The 20,336-nt window shown below is 42.1% G+C and overlaps 1 protein-coding gene across 2 annotated transcripts in view; it reads right to left on the bottom strand.

Annotated features, from left to right (window-relative positions):
• Positions 1 to 20,336, bottom strand: part of STPG2 (sperm tail PG-rich repeat containing 2) — a 248,067-nt gene that overhangs the window by 92,736 nt on the left and 134,995 nt on the right. For both annotated transcript variants that reach the window (XM_053404021.1, XM_053404020.1), the window contains exon 12: positions 1,623 to 1,753. In XM_053404021.1, coding sequence (XP_053259996.1) covers positions 1,623 to 1,753 — 131 coding nt within the window. The remainder of the gene's footprint in view (positions 1 to 1,622; positions 1,754 to 20,336) is intronic.

Here is a 20,336-nt window from a genome sequence, read left to right as displayed (position 1 = left end):
AGGTGAGCTATGTGGGCCAAACATAACCAAGCTGAGTCTGCCTGGGCTCTAGGAACCATGCTCATCTCTGTATCATTCTAATTTTAGTATATGTGCTGCCAAAGTGAGGAGTGCTACAACACCAAGGAAGGGTCAGTTTGCTCTCACTCAAAGATATGTTTAGGGATTTGTGTGAGGGATTCTACCTGGTGTTGAGCCAGAGAGACAGAACAGGGATCTTGTGCTGCCCACTCCATGGCCCAACAACCTCCCTGCCTGTGCTGTTAGATGTGGTCTTTCTTTATATTATTAATTGATCACCAATCCTCAACAGAGAGGAGACACCACTCAGGTGGGATATCATGAGCATTGCATACAGAAGGTCCCCAATTTAGTTTTATGTGTCTCCAATTAAAGGATATCAGACAACAGGGCTGGGGATGATCTTTCCCTGGCTGAGAACTAGGAAAGCTGCTGTAGTCAGAAAAGAAAGCACTGGGCAAGAACAACTTGCTTCATATGTATGTGTTTCAATTATGCAGGTGAAATTCATGAACTAGAAGAAAAATGAATCCTCAGGGACATTTCATTATATTCTTATATTTGCAGATTTTGGAAAAGGGCAATCTAAGTATGACAAGCCCCAATAAAAAGCACATTTCAAGTGCAGCCGACTAATGCATATGTGTGCAGATTCAAATGGCAGGCAGCAGGTGATGTAGAAAAGTCAACACCTGGCAATTTGCACATGTGCTTTAGGTTGTATGAATTGTTTGTCAAGTCACGGGGCAGTGAGATTTCAGTTCACCGCCTCAAAGCTCAAGATTTTCTGCATTTTTTTATGTTGTAGTTATAAATTTGGCTACACAGTTCCCTCTCTGGTGCAAAGGCTGCTATGTCTGCCTTAATTTTAAATAAAACTATTATTTATTACTTAGATGTCTATCCTGCTTCTTGGTCAAAGTCCATAAAATGGCCTAACCCCGCCCCCAAATGATATTATATACCTTGAATGGGAAACCCATGGCCCTACAGAGGTTGTTGAACTACAAGTCCCATCTTCCATGACCAGTGGCCAGGATGGCTGGGGGTTGCGGTCTAACAATATCTGGAGGATCACAGGTTCCCCATGCCTGCCATATACAATACAACAATTCATTGCTAACAGCCATCAAACCAAACACACTCAAAGCAAAAAACCATACAACTTCAGGGCTCAGAAGATGACACTTCAGTCATCACAGTTCAACTCTAGAAGAGTAAGTGCCTTCTGGAAAAGAACCTGAAATCATACAAAAGCTGAATTTGCCAAGCTAGTTTCTTTGTGCAGAGAATTCTATAAATCCATAAAATGGATTACCTGTTCAAAACTTGCACAAAACCAGATTAAGTCATATGAACTGTCCCATTTATGTCAATCACAAAACAGTTATGGCAGTTCCATCAAATCAAATTCTGCCCCCTACATATGTTGCAGCCAGGAACCAAAGCCATGTTTGTATTTCTCTGTCTTATTGTCAGCTGAAAGCACCAATCTTTTGCTTTCCCACTATCTAAATGTCTCGACTACAACAGCATCATAGCAGGTTATGTACCTACATGTTTCTGATGAAAGATCACTGGCGAAGGCCCAATTAACATACCTCATACGTCCCGGGTCCAGGAGTGTCATCTTTTGCTTCTTTAAAACGTTCCACCTGGGAAACGTATACCGCAACATAGGAAGGTGATTTCAACCTTAAGCTGCTTGTTTCTGGGCTGTATGCCCCTGGTCCTAAAATGAGAATTGAGGGAAAGAGAATGAGATGAATTAATTTTTATGATTTTTTGTAGAGGCTTGTTTGCATTTGCGTTGAAGGCAGCTTTCCTGTCAAAACCACAGGTCATGACAGAAAAGTGAGAGATTACCATCAGAATCTCAGAGTTCCATAAAAATGTACCAATAAAATAAATTGCATCATTACCACAGTCTATCATGTTATTAACATAGTATCTCCAATGTTTGGTGAATGAAAATATTACTAGTGTCCCAGAATATTTGTTTGTGATTCGAGGACCCGATCCCCGCTTGGGGAATGAAGACACATGGACACAGTATATTAGGTTAATGGGCAAGAAAAGGCCACAACTTTATTGATTACAGCATGTGAGAAGGTATTGGCTTAGGCATTGGACCACAGCAAATTTGACTCCACCCACTCGGAGAGGGGTGAGTCTGATGAGAGGTTAAACACCAGTAGGGGGAGCCTGTTGATGCAAATACAACTATAAACTCTCCCCTGATGTCACCGAGGGTCGTGCCATGCCCCCCCCAGGGCATCGGACAGGATCCACAACCACCAGATTCCTTTAACAGAATACCCATAAGTGGATCCTAGGACTCTCCTACCCAGGGCATGGCCAGTCGGAGACATGTTTGGGTTTAACAATGCAACAACATCACATGCCTTCAGGAAATTCTTAGGCACTGCTAGAAAAAACCTCTATCCAGGTCAAGTAGTAATTGTGGGATAAGAATAAATTGCTCTTTTATGAGGTAGGTGTTTGTAAAAATCTCTTGCTCAAAAAGAAGAAAAAGTACTTTTCTGAGCAAGTAGCTTTTTCATTTTTCAAAACTATACAATGGGGATCAAATAATGCAGCAAAGTGCATAATGTGTCAACAGTTAACAATGACAAAAACGTGCCATGACTTCAGGAAATTATGCCTCACCAACTTGTACTTATTAAATGTATATTCCACCTTTCCTACGAGGAACTCATAGTAGTTTAGCCTCAAAACTCCTCACTGGGGTAAGGCAACAAAATCTCAGCAAAGCACTTTATTTTAAGGACAAGACAAATCAGTCTCTCTCTGGTTCATATGACTTTCATATGAATTCACTCATAAATCTGTTCCATTTCCATACTGATCTCATTTTAAAAAACTCACACAAATGCTTCACTCAAAGGCACACATATTGAAATGTATTTTATCTCCAAATATGCATTTTGCGCCTTTTTTGGTCTGAAAACTCAAACATCATGTTCCAATCTGCACATCATTAGTCCAAGGGAAACAGATGGGGTTAATCTGCATCAGAATCCATAAAGATAAAATTCCTCAAGTATCTCCACTTTAGGTTTATATACAAAATCAGAAAAGTGTCTTGTTTCAGTCCTGGCTTGAACAGAAATATTCCCCATCCTTCCACACTTTGCCCTCTATTTGTTGGTGGCTTTGGATGGTTCCTTCATTCATCCATGGAAGGGATATCAGGACCTGCTGCAGCTATAACCAGGATCCCATAGATCCACATGCTGTTTTGTCCTTTGTGGTAAGCAGCTGGAGAAGCAGAGCAGAGTGTTGTCTCAACAAGAAAGGGTTCTAGGGCTCCAAAGTGACTGTGTCTACATCAGGGATGGGGACCTATGGCACTCCAGATGTAGCTTAACTACAATTCCCATCATCTCTGATTGTTGGCTTTGCTGGTTGGGGCTGATGGAAGTTGGATGCCAACAACACCTGGAGGGGAAAAGTTCTCCATCCCTGGTCTACAGAGGCTAGTTCTCAGTTCCCTATAAGTCTTCCAGTTCATGCTGAGACTTTGTCTTGGCAACAAGGATATTCATTGTGTGCAACTGCCAGGAGGTTTTCCTTCCTGGGAATCCCAATTTTGAACCCATTACAATATGATAGTTCTCAGAGGTAGAATTCTTTGTGGGTAAGACCCTACTTCTTAACCCATCTCATTTCAGGCTCCAGCTGTAACACGGCCCATTTCCTTGCTTAAGTACATCATGGAGGTTCCCTGCACAAAACTTCCTGTTTGAGTTTAGCCCACAGCCAGGACAAACACAAACTATCACAATTCTTGGGCATCCTATACCCCAACCAAGATGGGTTCAAATGCGACATGGAGTTTAAATTAAAAGGGACAGGTGAGGAAGACAAGAAAGCCTAATTTAGCCCTGCCTTGTGCTTTAATATTTTTATAATATAAATCATTAAGATGGTGTAGGATAAAACAAACATTCACGTACAGGGCAATCTGATGCCTATCATCTTGTTACACTCCTTAAAAAGAATCTGCTTCTGTACATTTAACTCTGGAAACATTCATTTTGTAACACCATCCTAGGACATAGTTTCCATTATACCTATGCTGCTGCTTATGTGATACAGGTCAAAGACTTGCATTACCAGCTTCTTTTAGCACCAGTTGAGAACTGAATTATGCAAAAGCTATCTGCTATTTATTTACCAAAATGCCACATTTTAATCACAGGTCAACAAAGAATAAAACTTTTCCATTCCACAGCAAGCACCTACAAAAAGCCTGCCTCTGTTGTGATTGCTACGTAATGGGAAAATCAAGAGAAGGTGATTCTTATAATTATATACTTTCTGGCCCTATGCGGGTTCACTCTCTATGAAATGTCAACCAATGCTACAGGGCAAAGGCAGCACAGAACAAGAGCAACGGGTAATTTAAAGTGAAAATCTATGCTGCTGGCCCCTCGGTGGGAACATTTTCAGTACAGTCAAGGAAGGCTGGAAAATGATTGCATCACAAAATGGAGCTTTAAAAATCAAACACACGTTTTCTTTGCAGTAGAAGGCACATTTGTGGATCCTGTATCATTCAGTTGCTACCCACTTTACTGCTGACTCCTGTTATGAGCTTATAAAAAGTGGATGTTTAAAACTGAGTCCGGAATTGAAGGTGTAAAGGGCATAGCACAAATCTGTAACTATGAAAACAAAAGGTGCTGTTCTAAACTGTTAGGTGTTTCCGCTTATGCCAATAAAGGCCAATAACAACTAATAACAAGCTGTTTCCATTTGGATTTGATTTTTTTTTTTAAGGAACAGAAAAAAATAGAGAGACTTTTGGCACCTGAGAGATTAATTTATTGTAGTGTGAGCTTCCATAGTCAAGGGCTGACCTTATCAGTTGCAAGAGATATGCACTTAATGGAGAGGAAGGTTATCAGGTCCAGAAGAATCCTGACACCAGCGATATCACAGGGCTTTGCCATATCAGCAGCCATTCACTGTTAAGGCCGGAGGGGTAGATCATACAGTGAGATGGATCTTGGGGGTTCTGGTGTACTATGCTTGCATGGTTAATCTGGTTCATTTTAAGGAGGCAGAGTTAGCAGCCATGGGGGAGGAAGCTGAATATAGAAGAAAAAGGAAGAAATCACATAATGGTGGCTGGGGTGACTCTATGACTGGTGTACTGAGGAGAAATGAAACTGCATGGAAGTGGATGAGAGCAATCTCCCCTTGCAGTTAAAGTCATCTCACTGGGTCCTATGCTTTTCCTTTATATGTCAATCATTCTTGGATAAAAGTAGCATCTTGCCAACAAAAGATCGTGCTCCATAAAATTAGCTAATTAGCTAATTTTAATGTGCACAAGGGTCATTGGTCTGATGTGTGTGTGTGTTGTGAGGGGTGTGTGTGCGCCACACACATGAAGCTATTATTGTAATATATAAGAACCAGTTAACAATAACGGACATTTACAAGGTGATGTTAAAGTGACCTTATTTATTCCACAGCAAGTGTCAAGTGGCTCTTGAGTAATGTAGTCACATGGTATTCTACTCTGAAGTAACAAGGGAGCAATGAGGCAGTCAAGAGGGGTGTTTGTAGTGTGTCTGTGTTGCAATTATCCTCTTGCACTCTGCCTTCAACACATTTTGATATAAATGACCTTTCAGATTAGGGTCATACACAAGCCAACTAGCCCCAGGGCTTGGAAAATGATGTACACATGTGTGCATAAAGGCTTCAACATGACGAACATGCAAAACGGTGTAACAAAAATACACAAGCCTTTTCATGAAGTGATTTGTGACACTATATAAATGCAACTTAAATTAAAAGCTGTGTCCAACAATTGCACCTGTTACCAGCTCCTATGTGGCATGCCAGAACCTGAATACAAAATATATGTGCTTCTCATTGGCTCTGAATTAGACACACATGTTTATATTTAGACTTCCCCCCTGCAAAATAAAGAGAAATATGGGCATAGCTTTTCCTGACTGCTTCTTCCAGTTATTTGTCGGGATCAAGCCATAAGTCAGAGCTTCCAGCTTAGCTCTTAGTCCAGAGGAATTTGGCCACCCTCCAGGTGCCCGGCTTGATTCCTTATGACCTCCCGTCTGCGACTCCCGGCAAGATCAAAGGAGGTCTCCAATCGGCGATTCTCCTCAACGTGAAGGAGAACACACCACTCCCCCCCCACTCCTCTCCCAGGGAGGGGGAGAGAGACAGACAGAAATATATTTACATGTCTTTATTCCTGTCTTTTACCAGTACAGAGAAACATGTCTGCACACTCTGATTCCCACTGCAGAGAGAGAGAATAAACTCCACCCATGTACTTCCAGTACAGGGTCATGTGCTGCTCTGAGGTAACATCCGGCTCTCAGAGCACTTTACAAACAGTCCCAGTTTCCCACGGGACAATCCAATAACATCAGTTTCCTGTTTACCATTCCAGCCACCTGGTGCTTGCTTCTGCATTGCTCCTTTTTCGTAACATCCTCCCCCAAAAGAATCAATGCGTGTTGCAGCAAGCAAAGCATGATCCAGAGAAGAAAACAAACAGTTGTTATACACATAACACTCCCCTGTTGTTTCAGTTCCACCCTTGGAACTCCCCGCCACTGGTTTCCCCAGTGTACCTCTCTGGTTGTCTGGTTTCCAAGGAATGAGTGCATCTGCATTACCTTGGCTAGCAACTCTCTGTTGTGTCTTTGTCTCTGACTTAGACACAGCTCCAACCTGTCCTCGGTTGTTTACAACAGCAACACATGCAACAGCTAAGTTAGCAAACTCTTTTGGGTACCTCTTGGGTGGCTGACCCTTTGTAACTCTCTCAGACCTACGTATGAGGTGCTGATCCTCTCTGCTCACTGGTCCAGTCTCAGGACTCTTTGGAGAACCAGTTCCAATGGTAAACAGTGGTTCATCCTTCAGTTGTGAAGGCCTATCTATTGTGTGAGACTTCCTCTCAATGACTGTGACAACTGAGCTCTCCGAGCTATCAGTGTCATCACTTTCTGTACAGCTGAAATCAGTGAAATCATCATCATCTGAATCGTCCTCTGTGGGAAATGTGTGTACTATCACTCTCTCCTGTTCCGGAGCGCTCTCTAGAAATTTTGTGAGAATCACCTGACCAGATTCAGACAAAATTACTCTGTAGAGACCCTTTTCATACCCCACAAAAATGCCTCTGGCATTCTTGACTCCACCTGGAGCTTCTGTTCTCACATGAGACCCAAAAACCTTGAAATGGGCAACAGAAGGTTTCCTGTGGAACAGTTTCTCAAAAGGAGAACTTCCCAACTCTTTTGAAACCTTTCTCACTTTCGTATAACAGTACGACATTAGAGACTCGGCCCAGTACTCATGTGGCAGATGTGAACTAAGCAATTGCGCTTCCATCCCCTTTTGCAATTCTCTGTTCACCCGTACACAGACACCCCTGTTCCACGCTTCCGCTGAAACAGCAATCTTGTGTCTGATCCCCTTTTTCTGCAGGAACCTCTGGAAATCCTGTAAAAGAAAAATCTGCTTCTCATCTGTGAATAGACAATCAATGTTAGCATTATGCATACTCTTAACTTTGTCACAAAACTCCTGAAACCTCTCTAAGGCTTCCTGTGGCTTTCTCAACACATAAACCCAGACATAGTTAGAGAAATGATCCACACACACAAGATAATATCTTGCATTGCCTCTAGATGGTTCTAGAGGACCAATCACATCAGCATACACCCGCTGAAATGCTCTGTTGACTCCGGTCTTCTTCTTGCTCACACCTGCAAGAGAAACTAGGTTAGACACAGATGAATTACATTCCATGTAATCACTTTGTGCAAAAGTCAACAAATATAGTCCATCCTTCTGTTTGGCAGAAAGATATAACTCTCCATCTTTGTAGATCTCGCAGCTCTCAGCATCGTAGGACAGTTTCAGTCCTCTCTTTGCAATCTGCGAAACACTGAGCAGATTGAACCTCAATTCAGGAACCAAGTAAACATTGTTTATTGTCAAGTCCAGACTCTTAAGATAGACAGTCCCCACGCCGGCCGCTTCCAGCTCCTGACCATTGGCCTGAGTCACAGTGAAGCTTTGCTTCTTAAACGATGAAAAGAGTCCTCTGTGTGGGGACATATGAACCGTCGCTGCAGTGTCGATAATAAACGCGTTCCCAACATCTGGCGTGGTTCCTTTCGCCATCAATGCCTTTCCAGGTTTCACCATAGGCTTGGTACGACCTTTGCCTGACGCCTCAGGCTTTGCTGAGCGGCCCTTCGCTCCTTTTGGCTGACGTGGCTTCTTACAGTTCCGCTGAAGATGCCCAGCCTGTCCGCAATTGTAACACTGGACAACATCCAAAGCTACAGCATCCTTTCCAGTAGCCTCATCGGTGGGGGAATTAGAACTCCGTTCCTCCCTCCCCCTGTCCTTTACTTCCAGTGCAGCATGCCGGCTGTGTTCATCTAGAACCACGGCACTCAGGGGCACTCCCCCCTTCTTGGCATCCATGCTGAATCCAAGGGTCAGTTTGCACTCAATCCCAAGCCAGCTTTCACTTTTCAAGCCAGTAAAACTCCAAAAGCCTTTGTTTACTGCTTCACTGGCAGGCAAACTGTTGGGCTGTTTTTTCAAAACCCTTGCACAGCTGCGCAGATACACTTTCGATTTCCCAGGCTCTTTTTAGGCCACTCAGTAACTGGCAGACGTTGCCTAGCAACCTGCTCAGGACGGAACTCCTTATCTAAACCACAGGAATTCCTGGTATGCAAGCTTGCCCTCAGAGCTTGTTTTTTTCAAACGCAGCTCTCCTTGTGAACCAGAAAATAAGCCTTTCTGCGTTCATTTTTCTCTACCTCAAAAAGCAGCATACCTTCTCCGTTGCCTTGAAACACACTCCTCTCGGTGTCCAGCTGTCTGTTTCAGCTTTCTGGCTGCAGGCAGACGCTTTTCTTTATCTCCTTAGGTGCAGAGGATGGCAACGATTCATCGACCTCTCACCTCTCATGCAGATTCTCATAGATCAGATATCCATCGGTCTGCTACCAGTTGTCGGGATCAAGCCATAAGTCAGAGCTTCCAGCTTAGCTCTTAGTCCAGAGGAATTTGGCCACCCTCCAGGTGCCCGGCTTGATTCCTTATGACCTCCCGTCTGCGACTCCCGGCAAGATCAAAGGAGGTCTCCAATCGGCGATTCTCCTCAACGTGAAGGAGAACACACCACTCCCCCCCCACTCCTCTCCCAGGGAGGGGGAGAGAGACAGACAGAAATATATTTACATGTCTTTATTCCTGTCTTTTACCAGTACAGAGAAACATGTCTGCACACTCTGATTCCCACTGCAGAGAGAGAGAATAAACTCCACCCATGTACTTCCAGTACAGGGTCATGTGCTGCTCTGAGGTAACATCCAGCTCTCAGAGCACTTTACAAACAGTCCCAGTTTCCCACGGGACAATCCAATAACATCAGTTTCCTGTTTACCATTCCAGCCACCTGGTGCTTGCTTCTGCATTGCTCCTTTTTCGTAACATTATTCTCCTGAGAAAATTCTGAGTTACACATCTGCCATTCTGAATTTACATGAGGCAAAGAGGTCTGCAACCAATTTATTATGACATAAGCTTTTGTGAACAGTCTACTCTAGTCTTCCCCAACCCGGTGCCCTCCAAAAGTTGTTGGCCAACCATTCCCAAGAGTGTTAGTCCAACAATACCTCGTGGACACCAGGCTGAGGAAGGTCTACTTCATCAGGTGCAGCAGAGGTTCGCACCATTTTAAATGGTGGAGTCATGCCACAATACACTTCTTTGTTTTTGCTGCAGTTGGATGAGATCATCTCTCATGTCATATACACATCCCCTTCTGTGTATGCTGCTACTGCTGGATGCTTTGAACTCTTCATGGATAGGGAAAGAAAGACAGGTGTATGCATTCACCCACAAAAATAAATGAAACCAGAATATTCAAACTATTTTAAATCTATGTACTGTATACCACCCACACATCACCCACACTCTCTCTCGGTTTCTCTCACACACACTCACAATTTCTTGAAAAAACAAGGCAAAAAAGCTGTAGGATGAAATTGGCTGCTGGCCTGCCAAGAGTACATTTACTTTCCTCAGTTTTGTTTTTGCTTCAGGCAGTTTAAAATGTAAGCTGAATATGGAACAGTTCTTTTTTTTCCCAGCATGTAGAACTCAAATGCTGAATATTATGGAAGATAAGTAGAAGGAATTCCAATAGGTTTTCAGTATTTACTGCCTGGGTATTTTCCGAACCCATGGAAATCTTTGCTCAAAGTTCGATCCATACTAAAAATAATGGGACTAATGCAACTAATAGCACGGTTTTGTGAAGGCCCATTCATAAGAACATATGAACAATTCCGCTGAATCAGTCCAAAGACCCACCAGACCAACATTCTTTTTTCATTGTAGCTAACTAGATTCTATAGAAAACTCATGCGCAGAACATTCTGTGGGGTTTGTGCAAAATAAGTTCACTCTATATTGTGCCCCAAATGTTTATTTAGCTGTCACTTCCAAATAGCAAATATCCTTAGTAGATACTGATAAGCACCACTGGTTAAAACATTTTCTATAGTTTATCACCAGCAATGAAGGGCTATTCATAAATATCAGTAAAATATTAACCTTATACAGTGGTACCTTGGGTTACATACGCTTCAGGTTACATACACTTTAGGTTACAGACTCCGCTAACTCAGAAATAGTACCTCAGGTTAAGAACTTTGCTTCAGGATGAGAACAGAAATCGTGCTCCAGCGGCGCGGCGGCAGCAGGAGGCCCCATTAGCTAAAGTGGTGCTTCAGGTTAAGAACAGTTTCAGGTTAAGAACGGACCTCCGGAACAAATTAATTACTTAACCCAAGGTACCACTGTAGGTAAATAATAACCTTATACATCCCAAAAGTCTTGCAAGGCGATAAAAAAAGGAGTTTGAGAGAACATTTGTGAGACTATTTGTGTCATTAATTGAGGAGGCAAAATCAACAAAGTGGAGTTAAAAGCTTGCTTTCTAGAACACTACTCCATAAATGCTGGATAAGTAAAACATTTAGGTTAATAGGACTCGGTGGAGTATTCGCGACAATCTGTGAAAGGAAGGTAAGATCTAACATGCTGAGTTTTCAAGAAAGAAGCGCTTGCCGCAGAGCTGCTCTGAAATCATGTTTGGCTCTAAGTCACTCTAGGTTAACTCCATAAAAGAACGCTTGGAGACATTTTATGTAGAGAGCAGTGCTGGCCTTGTGGAAGTGATATTCTGCAGGTAATCTCCAGGTAGCCCTTACACTAAATATGAATGATAGTGGGGGTGGAGGAAACGATGATGCTACATTAAAGATGAAGGACAAAATTTTAATGTCTGCTGCACCATTCCCACTTCACTCCCCCCCTCTGAATGTATGCAAATCCCTTTCCCTGTATTAAAAGAAAATTAAGGTACTCAAACCTAAATATAATTCTGAAGCGTGAACAACTAAAGAGCTTGGTTTAACTGAAAAAAGTATATTTGGTTCTTTTTCAAAAAGCAGTATCGTCAGTTATTTTGAATAACCTGATTTCTACAGCATGGAGACCCTTGTGTATATTTTCCACTTATGCCCTGTGATATTTAAGGGTACTTACTATACATGCTAGCCCATTCACACATTAGTTTCGCGTGCCAGTGATCTATGGCTTACATGAGTGTGGCTACCATGCTAATATAAAGGAGTCCAGGACATTTAGTAAGCGCACTCAAAACATGACTGGACATGCATGCGTAGCTTATATGGATAAGGGATTTGCAGGAGTCCAGTAGCTTGTACAGATCAGTTAAGCTCATAAAAAGTACCATTTTTCTTGATTAACCCCCCTTGCTGCTCTGAGGGACTAAAATGGCTACTAAGATTCTAATTTGCTACTGAAGTTTGTCAGTCATACTGAAGACATCCTGAGCAACCATTAATTATTTTGATTCACAGTCACTTAGTGTCAGATACCAGAAACCTGTCACACAATATTGGATGCAAATTTTCTTTTAGGCTTCTAGAATGCACAACTGAAATGGACAGAGCTACAGATATTCCTCTACCACTAGTCACCAGAACACATATTTTATGCAGATAGCTATGATTATGATAAATCAAAAGTGGTGAAAGATTTCAGTGCTTAATCCAGGATTCTCAAGAAAAGTGAGAGGGCAGGAAAGATTTGTGGACTAAGTAGAAAAGAGGGATTGTGTGTTTGGGGGCTTTTAAAAAATCCATTGTATGTGAAACCATGACTTCCAGATAGCAGACACCTTTGGCAACTGCTTTCCCTAGGAGCAACAGAGCTGCACACATGGCTGTGTGGGCTTTGTTTCAGTGCAGCAGTGACAACAGCACCCAGAAACAGGCAATGCACATATATTGTGGCAGGTCTGGTCCAGCTAATAAAGAATAATTTGTGCTGTTTTGTTCACTTTATTTGTTTCATTTATATCCTGCCTTTCTCCCAGTGCAAGTAATGTTTCCATCAGCTATTTGTGCCAAGCAGAGGAAGTTATACACAAGAGTTCTGAATTTGGTTTAAGAGAATCATCTTGTGGTTACCTTTCCACCTCACAATCATAAAAGGGACATTGCACACTGAAACTGTTGCAACTTCCCAGAACTCAGCTGAACTCAAAGACTTTGAAATATTGCACTTTTTTTGTTAAAAGCATGTCTGTAGTAGGTAAAGGGACCCCTGACCATTAGGTCCAGTCGTGGCCGACTCTGGGGTTGCGGCGCTCATCTCGCTTTATTGGCCCAGGGAGCTGGCATACAGCTTCTGGGTCATGTGGCCAACATGACTAAGCCACTTCTGGCAAACCAGAGCAGCGCATGGAAACACTGTTTACCTTCCCGCCAAAGCTGTACCTATTTATCTAGTTGCACTTTGACGTGCTTTTGAACTGCTAGGTTGGCAGGAGCTCACCCCATCGCGGGGATTTGAACCGCCAACCTTCTGATTGGCAAGTCCTAGGCTCTGTAGTTTAACCCACAATACCACCCGCGTCCCTATGTCAATAGTAACCTAACTATAACTACCTTTCCAGGTTTCCCCCAGTTGGAGGATTGGGTTGGAAGGAAGGCACCTGGCTCCCATCCCCTCTCTCAGATACAGACCAAAAGAGAGGATGTGGCTCCTCTTTTCCTGTCTTGGACCTTCAGCTTCTTCATGAGCAAACAAGGCAGAAGTTCATTATTCAGGATTCTGCCTATGTTGGAACCACTCCAGTCCCAGAGGGAGACAGCTATTGCAACACCTCTCCTTGGTCTCCTTCCTCCTCCCCTCTAACCAGTCAGGGAGATGCTTTACCTTTCTGATCAATACCCCCAAGCTGGCTCTCTAGTGGTCTTTTATGATCTGTCTGTGTGCTATCCCCACCCCACACCATCCATCACCACCACAAAGTGGTGAGGCAGCTCTTGAAGACTCAGTCTTTCGACAACTCAGCTTGCCATTGCTGGGCCAAATGGAGGCTGCAGAGATGGAGGTTGACAAAGATGGGTGAACATCACACACCTACATCACATCTTGGTTCTTGAAGAGAGGCCTTTGTTTCAACGAGTATCTCCAACACTTCACCCTTTCTTGGTCTAGCTTCTTTTTTATCAGTTCTCACTCCTGATTAGCTGAGTTTGTCTCAGTAGATTTCTGATTAAACAGGAAAGCAATAAGAGCAAAATCTCTGAGTTTCCTATTTCTGCACCTATGTTATACTGGATCCTTGGCATATGAGAAAAAGTGCTAAGGGCGAAATTCACTGTACCCTCCCTTGGGCATACAGACTTATAATGGAACATCAACCTGATCATGTGCAAAATGGTTTTTTTGTTAGTAGAGATTTATAACTTCATGGAATTATTGTCTCCCCCCACTGCCATCCTGGTTAGCCCAAAGAACAGGGGTCAGCAAACTTTTTCAACAGGGGGCTGGTCCACTGTCCTTCAGACCTTGGGGGACTATATGGGGGGGGGGAGAATGAACAAATTCCTATGCCCCACAAATAACCCAGAGATGCATTTTAAATAAAAGCACACATTCTACTCATGAAAAAACACCAAGCAGGCCCCACAAATAACCCAGAGATGCATTTTAAATAAAAGGACACATTCTACTCATGTAAAAACACACTGATTCCCAGACCGTCCACGGGCCGGATTGAGAAGGCCATTGGGCCGCATCCGGCCCCCAGACCTTAGTTTGCATACCCATGGACTAGAAAATATTACATCACATCTTTAATGTACTCCAAATGTATAAACACTAGAGGATGCTTTCAGTTGTGGATGCTTTAAAAAAAACACAGCCTGAGGCAAACCCCAGGCATGGAAAATAGCAGCCCATGCAATTAATTTGTCAGAAGTTAGAATCAACTAAAACAGACTTTTCTAATGGCAAACATTAACATAAATCTAAACCTGTATCTGACATTCTAATGCTATGCTGCCGTGGAAAGATTTCTTATCTCTAAACTACCTAGCTCTTATTGACACTACGTATGTATATAAGGTTGACTATAGGTGTACCTGGGAGCAGGGGAGCCAACTTGAATAAAATACTGGGGGGGAGGCAAGTAAGCCCCACCCAGCATAACTGATCAAAAGACACGGTGCAAGCACACCATTTGAATGGCAATGCCCATTAATTTGGGGGAGCAGCCCCTCCAATATTTATGACCTCAGCCCCTAGGAGTTGGCTTCTATGCCTGGGAAGGGGTGAGTGGTAGTGGGAGGCACTGCAGGTCCAACTTTGTCTCCCCTGCCTTCACTCCTGTGGCAACATACCGGTATACAACTATATAGAGTGAGTTCTGGTTGCCTCTTCCTGATTGCTCAACCATTCCCACAGATTTTAGACAAGCTCACCACTTTGTTTTATGCTTTATTTTCAAAGAACATGCTGGTTAAATTTTTGTTTGGTGCTTTATTTGCTGAAGTAGTCTCTCCTTTTTTATAAACCACTTTGAAATTTGTTCTCACGAAGGAACAGGAGAAGCGACTTTCTGACTGATACAGGGACCAGCCAATCAGTGCTCTGCACAATTTTGCTTTGAGAATGAGGAAGTCAGTGGCATGATTAACATGAGAGGCAGCCAATCAGTTCTGTACAAACAGGCCAATGGCCCGCGGGCAGGGGTGTGGCCAGGGACAGGTACTGGGGCCGATCCTTCGGCCAATGCTCATTCTTCTTCCTTCCTTTTCAGGATCACCCACCCGATCCTCCCTAAATAATAAATTTGGCTTTTTTGTCACCTTTTTTTTCTTTTGCAGCTTAACCTTTTGCGCTCCAGGTCAGCGGGTGCTGCTATGGTAATAAGATGGTTGCTGTATTCAGAACCGGGAAGGAATTTTCCCTGCATTGGCAGGTTTTGCCTTCCCCGTAGCAATTCATCACAACTTGGGTGGGGTTTTTTATTGTTTTATTCATTTAATGTACAATCTTGACTTAAGAAGACTTCACATCCCAAAAAAAGAAGTATATAATGAAACATTAAGTCTCATGTTTACATTTATACAGATCTCTTCTCAGATTCCCTTATTTTAGTATTCCTTGATGTTTGTATCCTTCTTTTAGTTCCTTATTCTTAACCTCTTAGATCTCATATATATATCTTAAACAATTTTTCAATTAATTCCCTCACCTCCCTCCCTCCAGAACCCATTGCTTCCCTCCACCCATGTGCGAACTTTATATACTGTTAATTTTTTTTTGTTGCGTTAACAGCTGCTTATGTTTGTTATTTGATTTTTTTATGATATTATCCTATCTCCTTGCGCCGTTTAACCTATTGCATATTAATTTTAAGCTCCGAAACCAACTCTTTCCATGTAAACTTTGGCGGGTTTGGGGCCTATCCTTTAGTCTATCTTCGAGTTTTGGGGGAGAGCATATAATGCAACCCCATGTGGCGGCATTGGCAGGGCCCATTAAAGGGTGATTGCGGGAGTCACTGGCCCTAGCGCAGCAGCAAGTAGGTCAATCTCCCAACTTAGGTGCAGTGCGTGGGCACGCTATGTAAGTTCAAGCTTTGCAGTTTCCTCACAAGGCATCTGATGGACCCTGTACATCCTCAGCCTCGGTGGACTGAGAGGGATACCTTCCAAGGCAAGGGCCAAGCTTCCTACATCTGAAGTTCAATAAAGTTGTGTCCTAATTTGAACCCATACCTTGGTGGCTAGTCTCTTTCTTGTTGGGGGGGGAGGCTCCAAGGAGACGGTTTAGCACATGGGCTCGCAATCTCCAATGTTTCATTATGCAAACTACAGGTCTAAAATCTTGACATTTCCATTTCTTGTTTAAGATATAATCCTAATTCTCCGTTTTGCGTATTTAAATTTCTATATGTGACAGCACACATCTTGATATCAGAATGAATGAAGTGGTCCACCACCAACTGAATGGAAGTCATGTAGACTGTGCACATTTGACAGCCAGAATTATAGTCTATGAAGTTAAATAGTAGTCAGGCAACCTCTAAAAATACACAAAACTGTTGCACTTTCTTGCTTTCAACAGTTCATAATAGCAATATTTTATACACAATGTGCAGATAGATACATGCTACTTTGAGCCATCTGGGATAAAACAACATGTGTCAGTGTAATCTAAAGCAATGTGCAGTATACATATTTCTCTGCGCTCCCGGTTCTTCTGTATCCTGACTCCAATTTGGAAAACAGAGAAAACTACAAGAGAGGTGCATGGTAGTGAACGCCTGCTGTGAGAAGAGGAAAATATTCTGTGATGGCCTTGAGTGAATCACGAGTAATGGAGACTCCAAGCTGTAGGAGGTCGTGGTTGAGAGTTTTACACAGTTCAGTCTAGCAAACCAGAGGTACAAATTAGAACTAAACAGAAGGATTTACTGCTTAGCAACCTTAAGATAAGAGAGAAAACCCTTCCCTGATTTCATCACCCACTCTTCATTCCTTGAAGAAGTGGGAATGGTCCATGTAAGAAGCAAGTATTTTCTACATTGAGAATGGGAAGCCGCAAAATACACAGAACTCCCGAGTGTGGCAATAACTCTATGAGTTTACAGTAAAATAGGAAATAATATCTCAAATGCAAACATCTCTATAATTATTTCTTCTAAGATAAAAAAGTGTTTTATTGCACCTTGATTATCTGGATAATTCTTATCAGACTTCTTACTATTCACCATCTCAGGCCCTTTGCAGCCTATTAATATTCTTATATACCCGATGTATGATTGCTCCTACACCTGAAATCAGGATTACTTAGCATAAAGCTGAATATGCCTTTCCTTAACAATGCACTCAAAATGCAAACCTTATTAAATACAGACATCTAGTGGTGTTGAAAAGTAAAGGATTGCTCCAGTTCTACACTCATATCTTCAGATAACTTTCAACAGTGCTATACATGGGGCAGTACTGTTTTTAGAAATGATAAAAAGTGTTTTGTAATCATTGTTTCTCAGTAATATTTATAGTCATATTCTTTCTTTTACCAGAATGTTACTTCAGTACTGCCTTAAAAACTCAACACAGAATCTGAGAGATAGGTTAGTACACTTTGCACAATAGCAAGGGCAGTTTTATATGGAAATTCATTGGCAATCCTGAACTTGAAAACCTCCAGTTTTCTATTCCAAGACTGAAATGAGACGCACACTTCAGAGAAAGACAATCCCAGATAATTATTGCACTGCAGCATAGTGTGATGATATTCATATTTTAGTGAACTTAGGAATGAAAGGATTGCACCTCTTTTTAATGAAATATATACTTCTTGTGCATTCTGAAATTTCTGTAGAATGCTTGCTATTAATGAGAAGATAGGCTGCTAATGGACAACAAATTTAGCAATAATGATAAATTCAGATTTGCTCGCTGTCTCCTAATTCTGTGAGAATATACTCTAGTTCATTTCTTTCCTAGTTGATCTAGAACACTAGAGAAAAATATTCATACAAAAATGCCACTAAAATTAACAGTACTTGTGTTAATAATGAGTAACTTGGTTCAAAAGGTTTGAAGTAAAACTAAGGCAGCAATTCTAATCATACTTATGAAAGAGATCTAACATTATAAATGTGCTTGTCTTTTAGGGTCTACAAGACTCTTCATTGCACTGTGGTCTAAACTACTGAGCCTAGGGCTTGCCGATCAGAACGTCGGCTGTTCGAATCCCCACGACAGGGTGAGCTCCCGTTGCTCGGTCCCTGCTCCTGCCAACCTAGCAGTTCGAAAGCATGTCAAAGTGCAAATAGATAAATAGGTACCGCTCCGGCGGGAACGTAAATGGCGTTTCTGTGCGCTGCTCTGGTTCGCCAGAAGCGGCTTAGTCATGCTGGCCACATGACATGGAAGCTGTCTGCGGACAAATGCCAGCTCCCTCGGCCTATAGAGCAAGATGAGTGCCGCAACCCCAGAGTTGTCCACGACTGGACCTAACAGTCAGGGGTACCTTCACCTTTAAGACCAGTAGCACAAAACAGAACTTCCTTCTGATTAAAGATGCATTGGCTTGGGCTGTTACTTTTTCTGGATTGAGCCAACTCATAAAAAGATGTATTGGTGCTAATATATTTGATAAAGTCCTTGTTCTGTCTTAAAAACTTCATTTTCCTATAATTTCTACTACAGTGGTACCTCGGGTTAAGTACTTAATTCGTTCCGGAGGTCTGTTCTTAACCTGAAACTGTTCTTAACCTGAAGCACCACTTTAGCTAATGGGGCCTCCTGCTGCCGCTGCGCCACCGGAACACGATTTCTGTTCTTATCCTGAGGCAAAGTTCTTAACCCGAGGTAATATTTCTGGATTAGTGGAGTCTGTAACCTGAAGCATATGTAACCTGAAGCGTATGTAACCTGAGGTACCACTGTACTGACTTAAGAAGAGAAAACCCATACAGTTCAGAAACCATATACAATCCTGAATTCTCATTGTAATGGTTTTTGTTGAAAGAACCATGAGCAGAATTCCACTTAGACTGTAGAACTTCCCTGCTCCCACCATTCGCTTACCAAAATACGTATAAGGTGAACCCTCATGAATATCATGCGGTGGAGGGAGAGAGACACAACTGGAAGGGGAAATTACAGAAGAGGGGCTCGTTGCTTTCTATTGCAACTACAGTCTCTTTGGAGTCAAGCACTGTTTATTCCCCGATTGTGAAATGAATAAAGACTTTCATTATTTTGCATACATTCCAGCTCTAACTGAATTGTTACTATCTGTGCTTCTTGTATTTAATCACTCTCTGATCGAGACCCAATGCATCCAATTCCACATTCACCTTCCTTGCAACCATGTGCACAAATCTGCAACTGAGGATTACGCTTTATGCATCAGATGGCCCCAAGGCCATAAAAGCTTACGTAATAATAAGATTTTCTAGCTCTAAGATGCCATATGTTTTTTTATTGTTTTTACCATACACCTTCAAAGAGTTTTCTTTACATGGCTTCCATAGGCTAGCAATATTTACAGCTTCCCTTAGAACCTGGAAGCTAATCATTCACTTTACACTGAGTGACCTCTGCTGGTTAGAGGGAAGGAAGCATACATTCATACACACCAGTTAGGTAATCATTCTTCTCCCAGATAGAAAATGATTTACCATTTATATTTTGAAAGTATGCCGATTTATTTATCTGCTCTATCATCATCTATTATTAGCAGAAAGATAATGAGCCCTGTATATCAGTAAGAAAGTCCTCTGTTGTTTTGGTTCCCCCCAGCGGTGCAAGATTGAAACATATGCTTATTATGCAAAAATAGAGCAATTCCCAAAAGGATAACATTCCCTACTACTACTACTCACAGCCTTTTTAAAGCACCCTGCTTTAAAAGCACTCTAAGACCCTCTGACAGGAATGCCGAAGGGTAAGCTCACTGAAATCAGGCAAAAAGTAGCTAATCTGCATGTATTTATTGCTATGAAGTCTCACGACAATTAATAGGAAAAACTTGCAAAACAACATTGTGCAAGATTGCAATGTTCTATGTGTGGTATTCAGCTACGTCCTACTCAGAGCAACCCCACTGAAATTAATGAACCTAAGTCCATTACTGAGTTGGATTGTTGTTATAATACTATGTTCTCATTATAAATTCATCAGTTCTAAATTATTTCCTCCAATACTGAACTTAAATGGTTTTGGGTCTACTCTGAGTTGACTTATTGTTATAATACTATGATCTCGTTATAAATCCACCAGTTCTAAATTATTTCCTCTAATACTGAAATCTAAGTCATTAAGGGCCAAACCAGGCATGTGCTTGTTCATATTTGCCTG

This window comes from Podarcis raffonei, chromosome 9, assembly GCF_027172205.1.
Source record: "Podarcis raffonei isolate rPodRaf1 chromosome 9, rPodRaf1.pri, whole genome shotgun sequence".
Classification (NCBI taxonomy): domain Eukaryota; kingdom Metazoa; phylum Chordata; class Lepidosauria; order Squamata; family Lacertidae; genus Podarcis; species Podarcis raffonei.
This window is presented reverse-complemented; position numbering and strand designations above follow the sequence as displayed.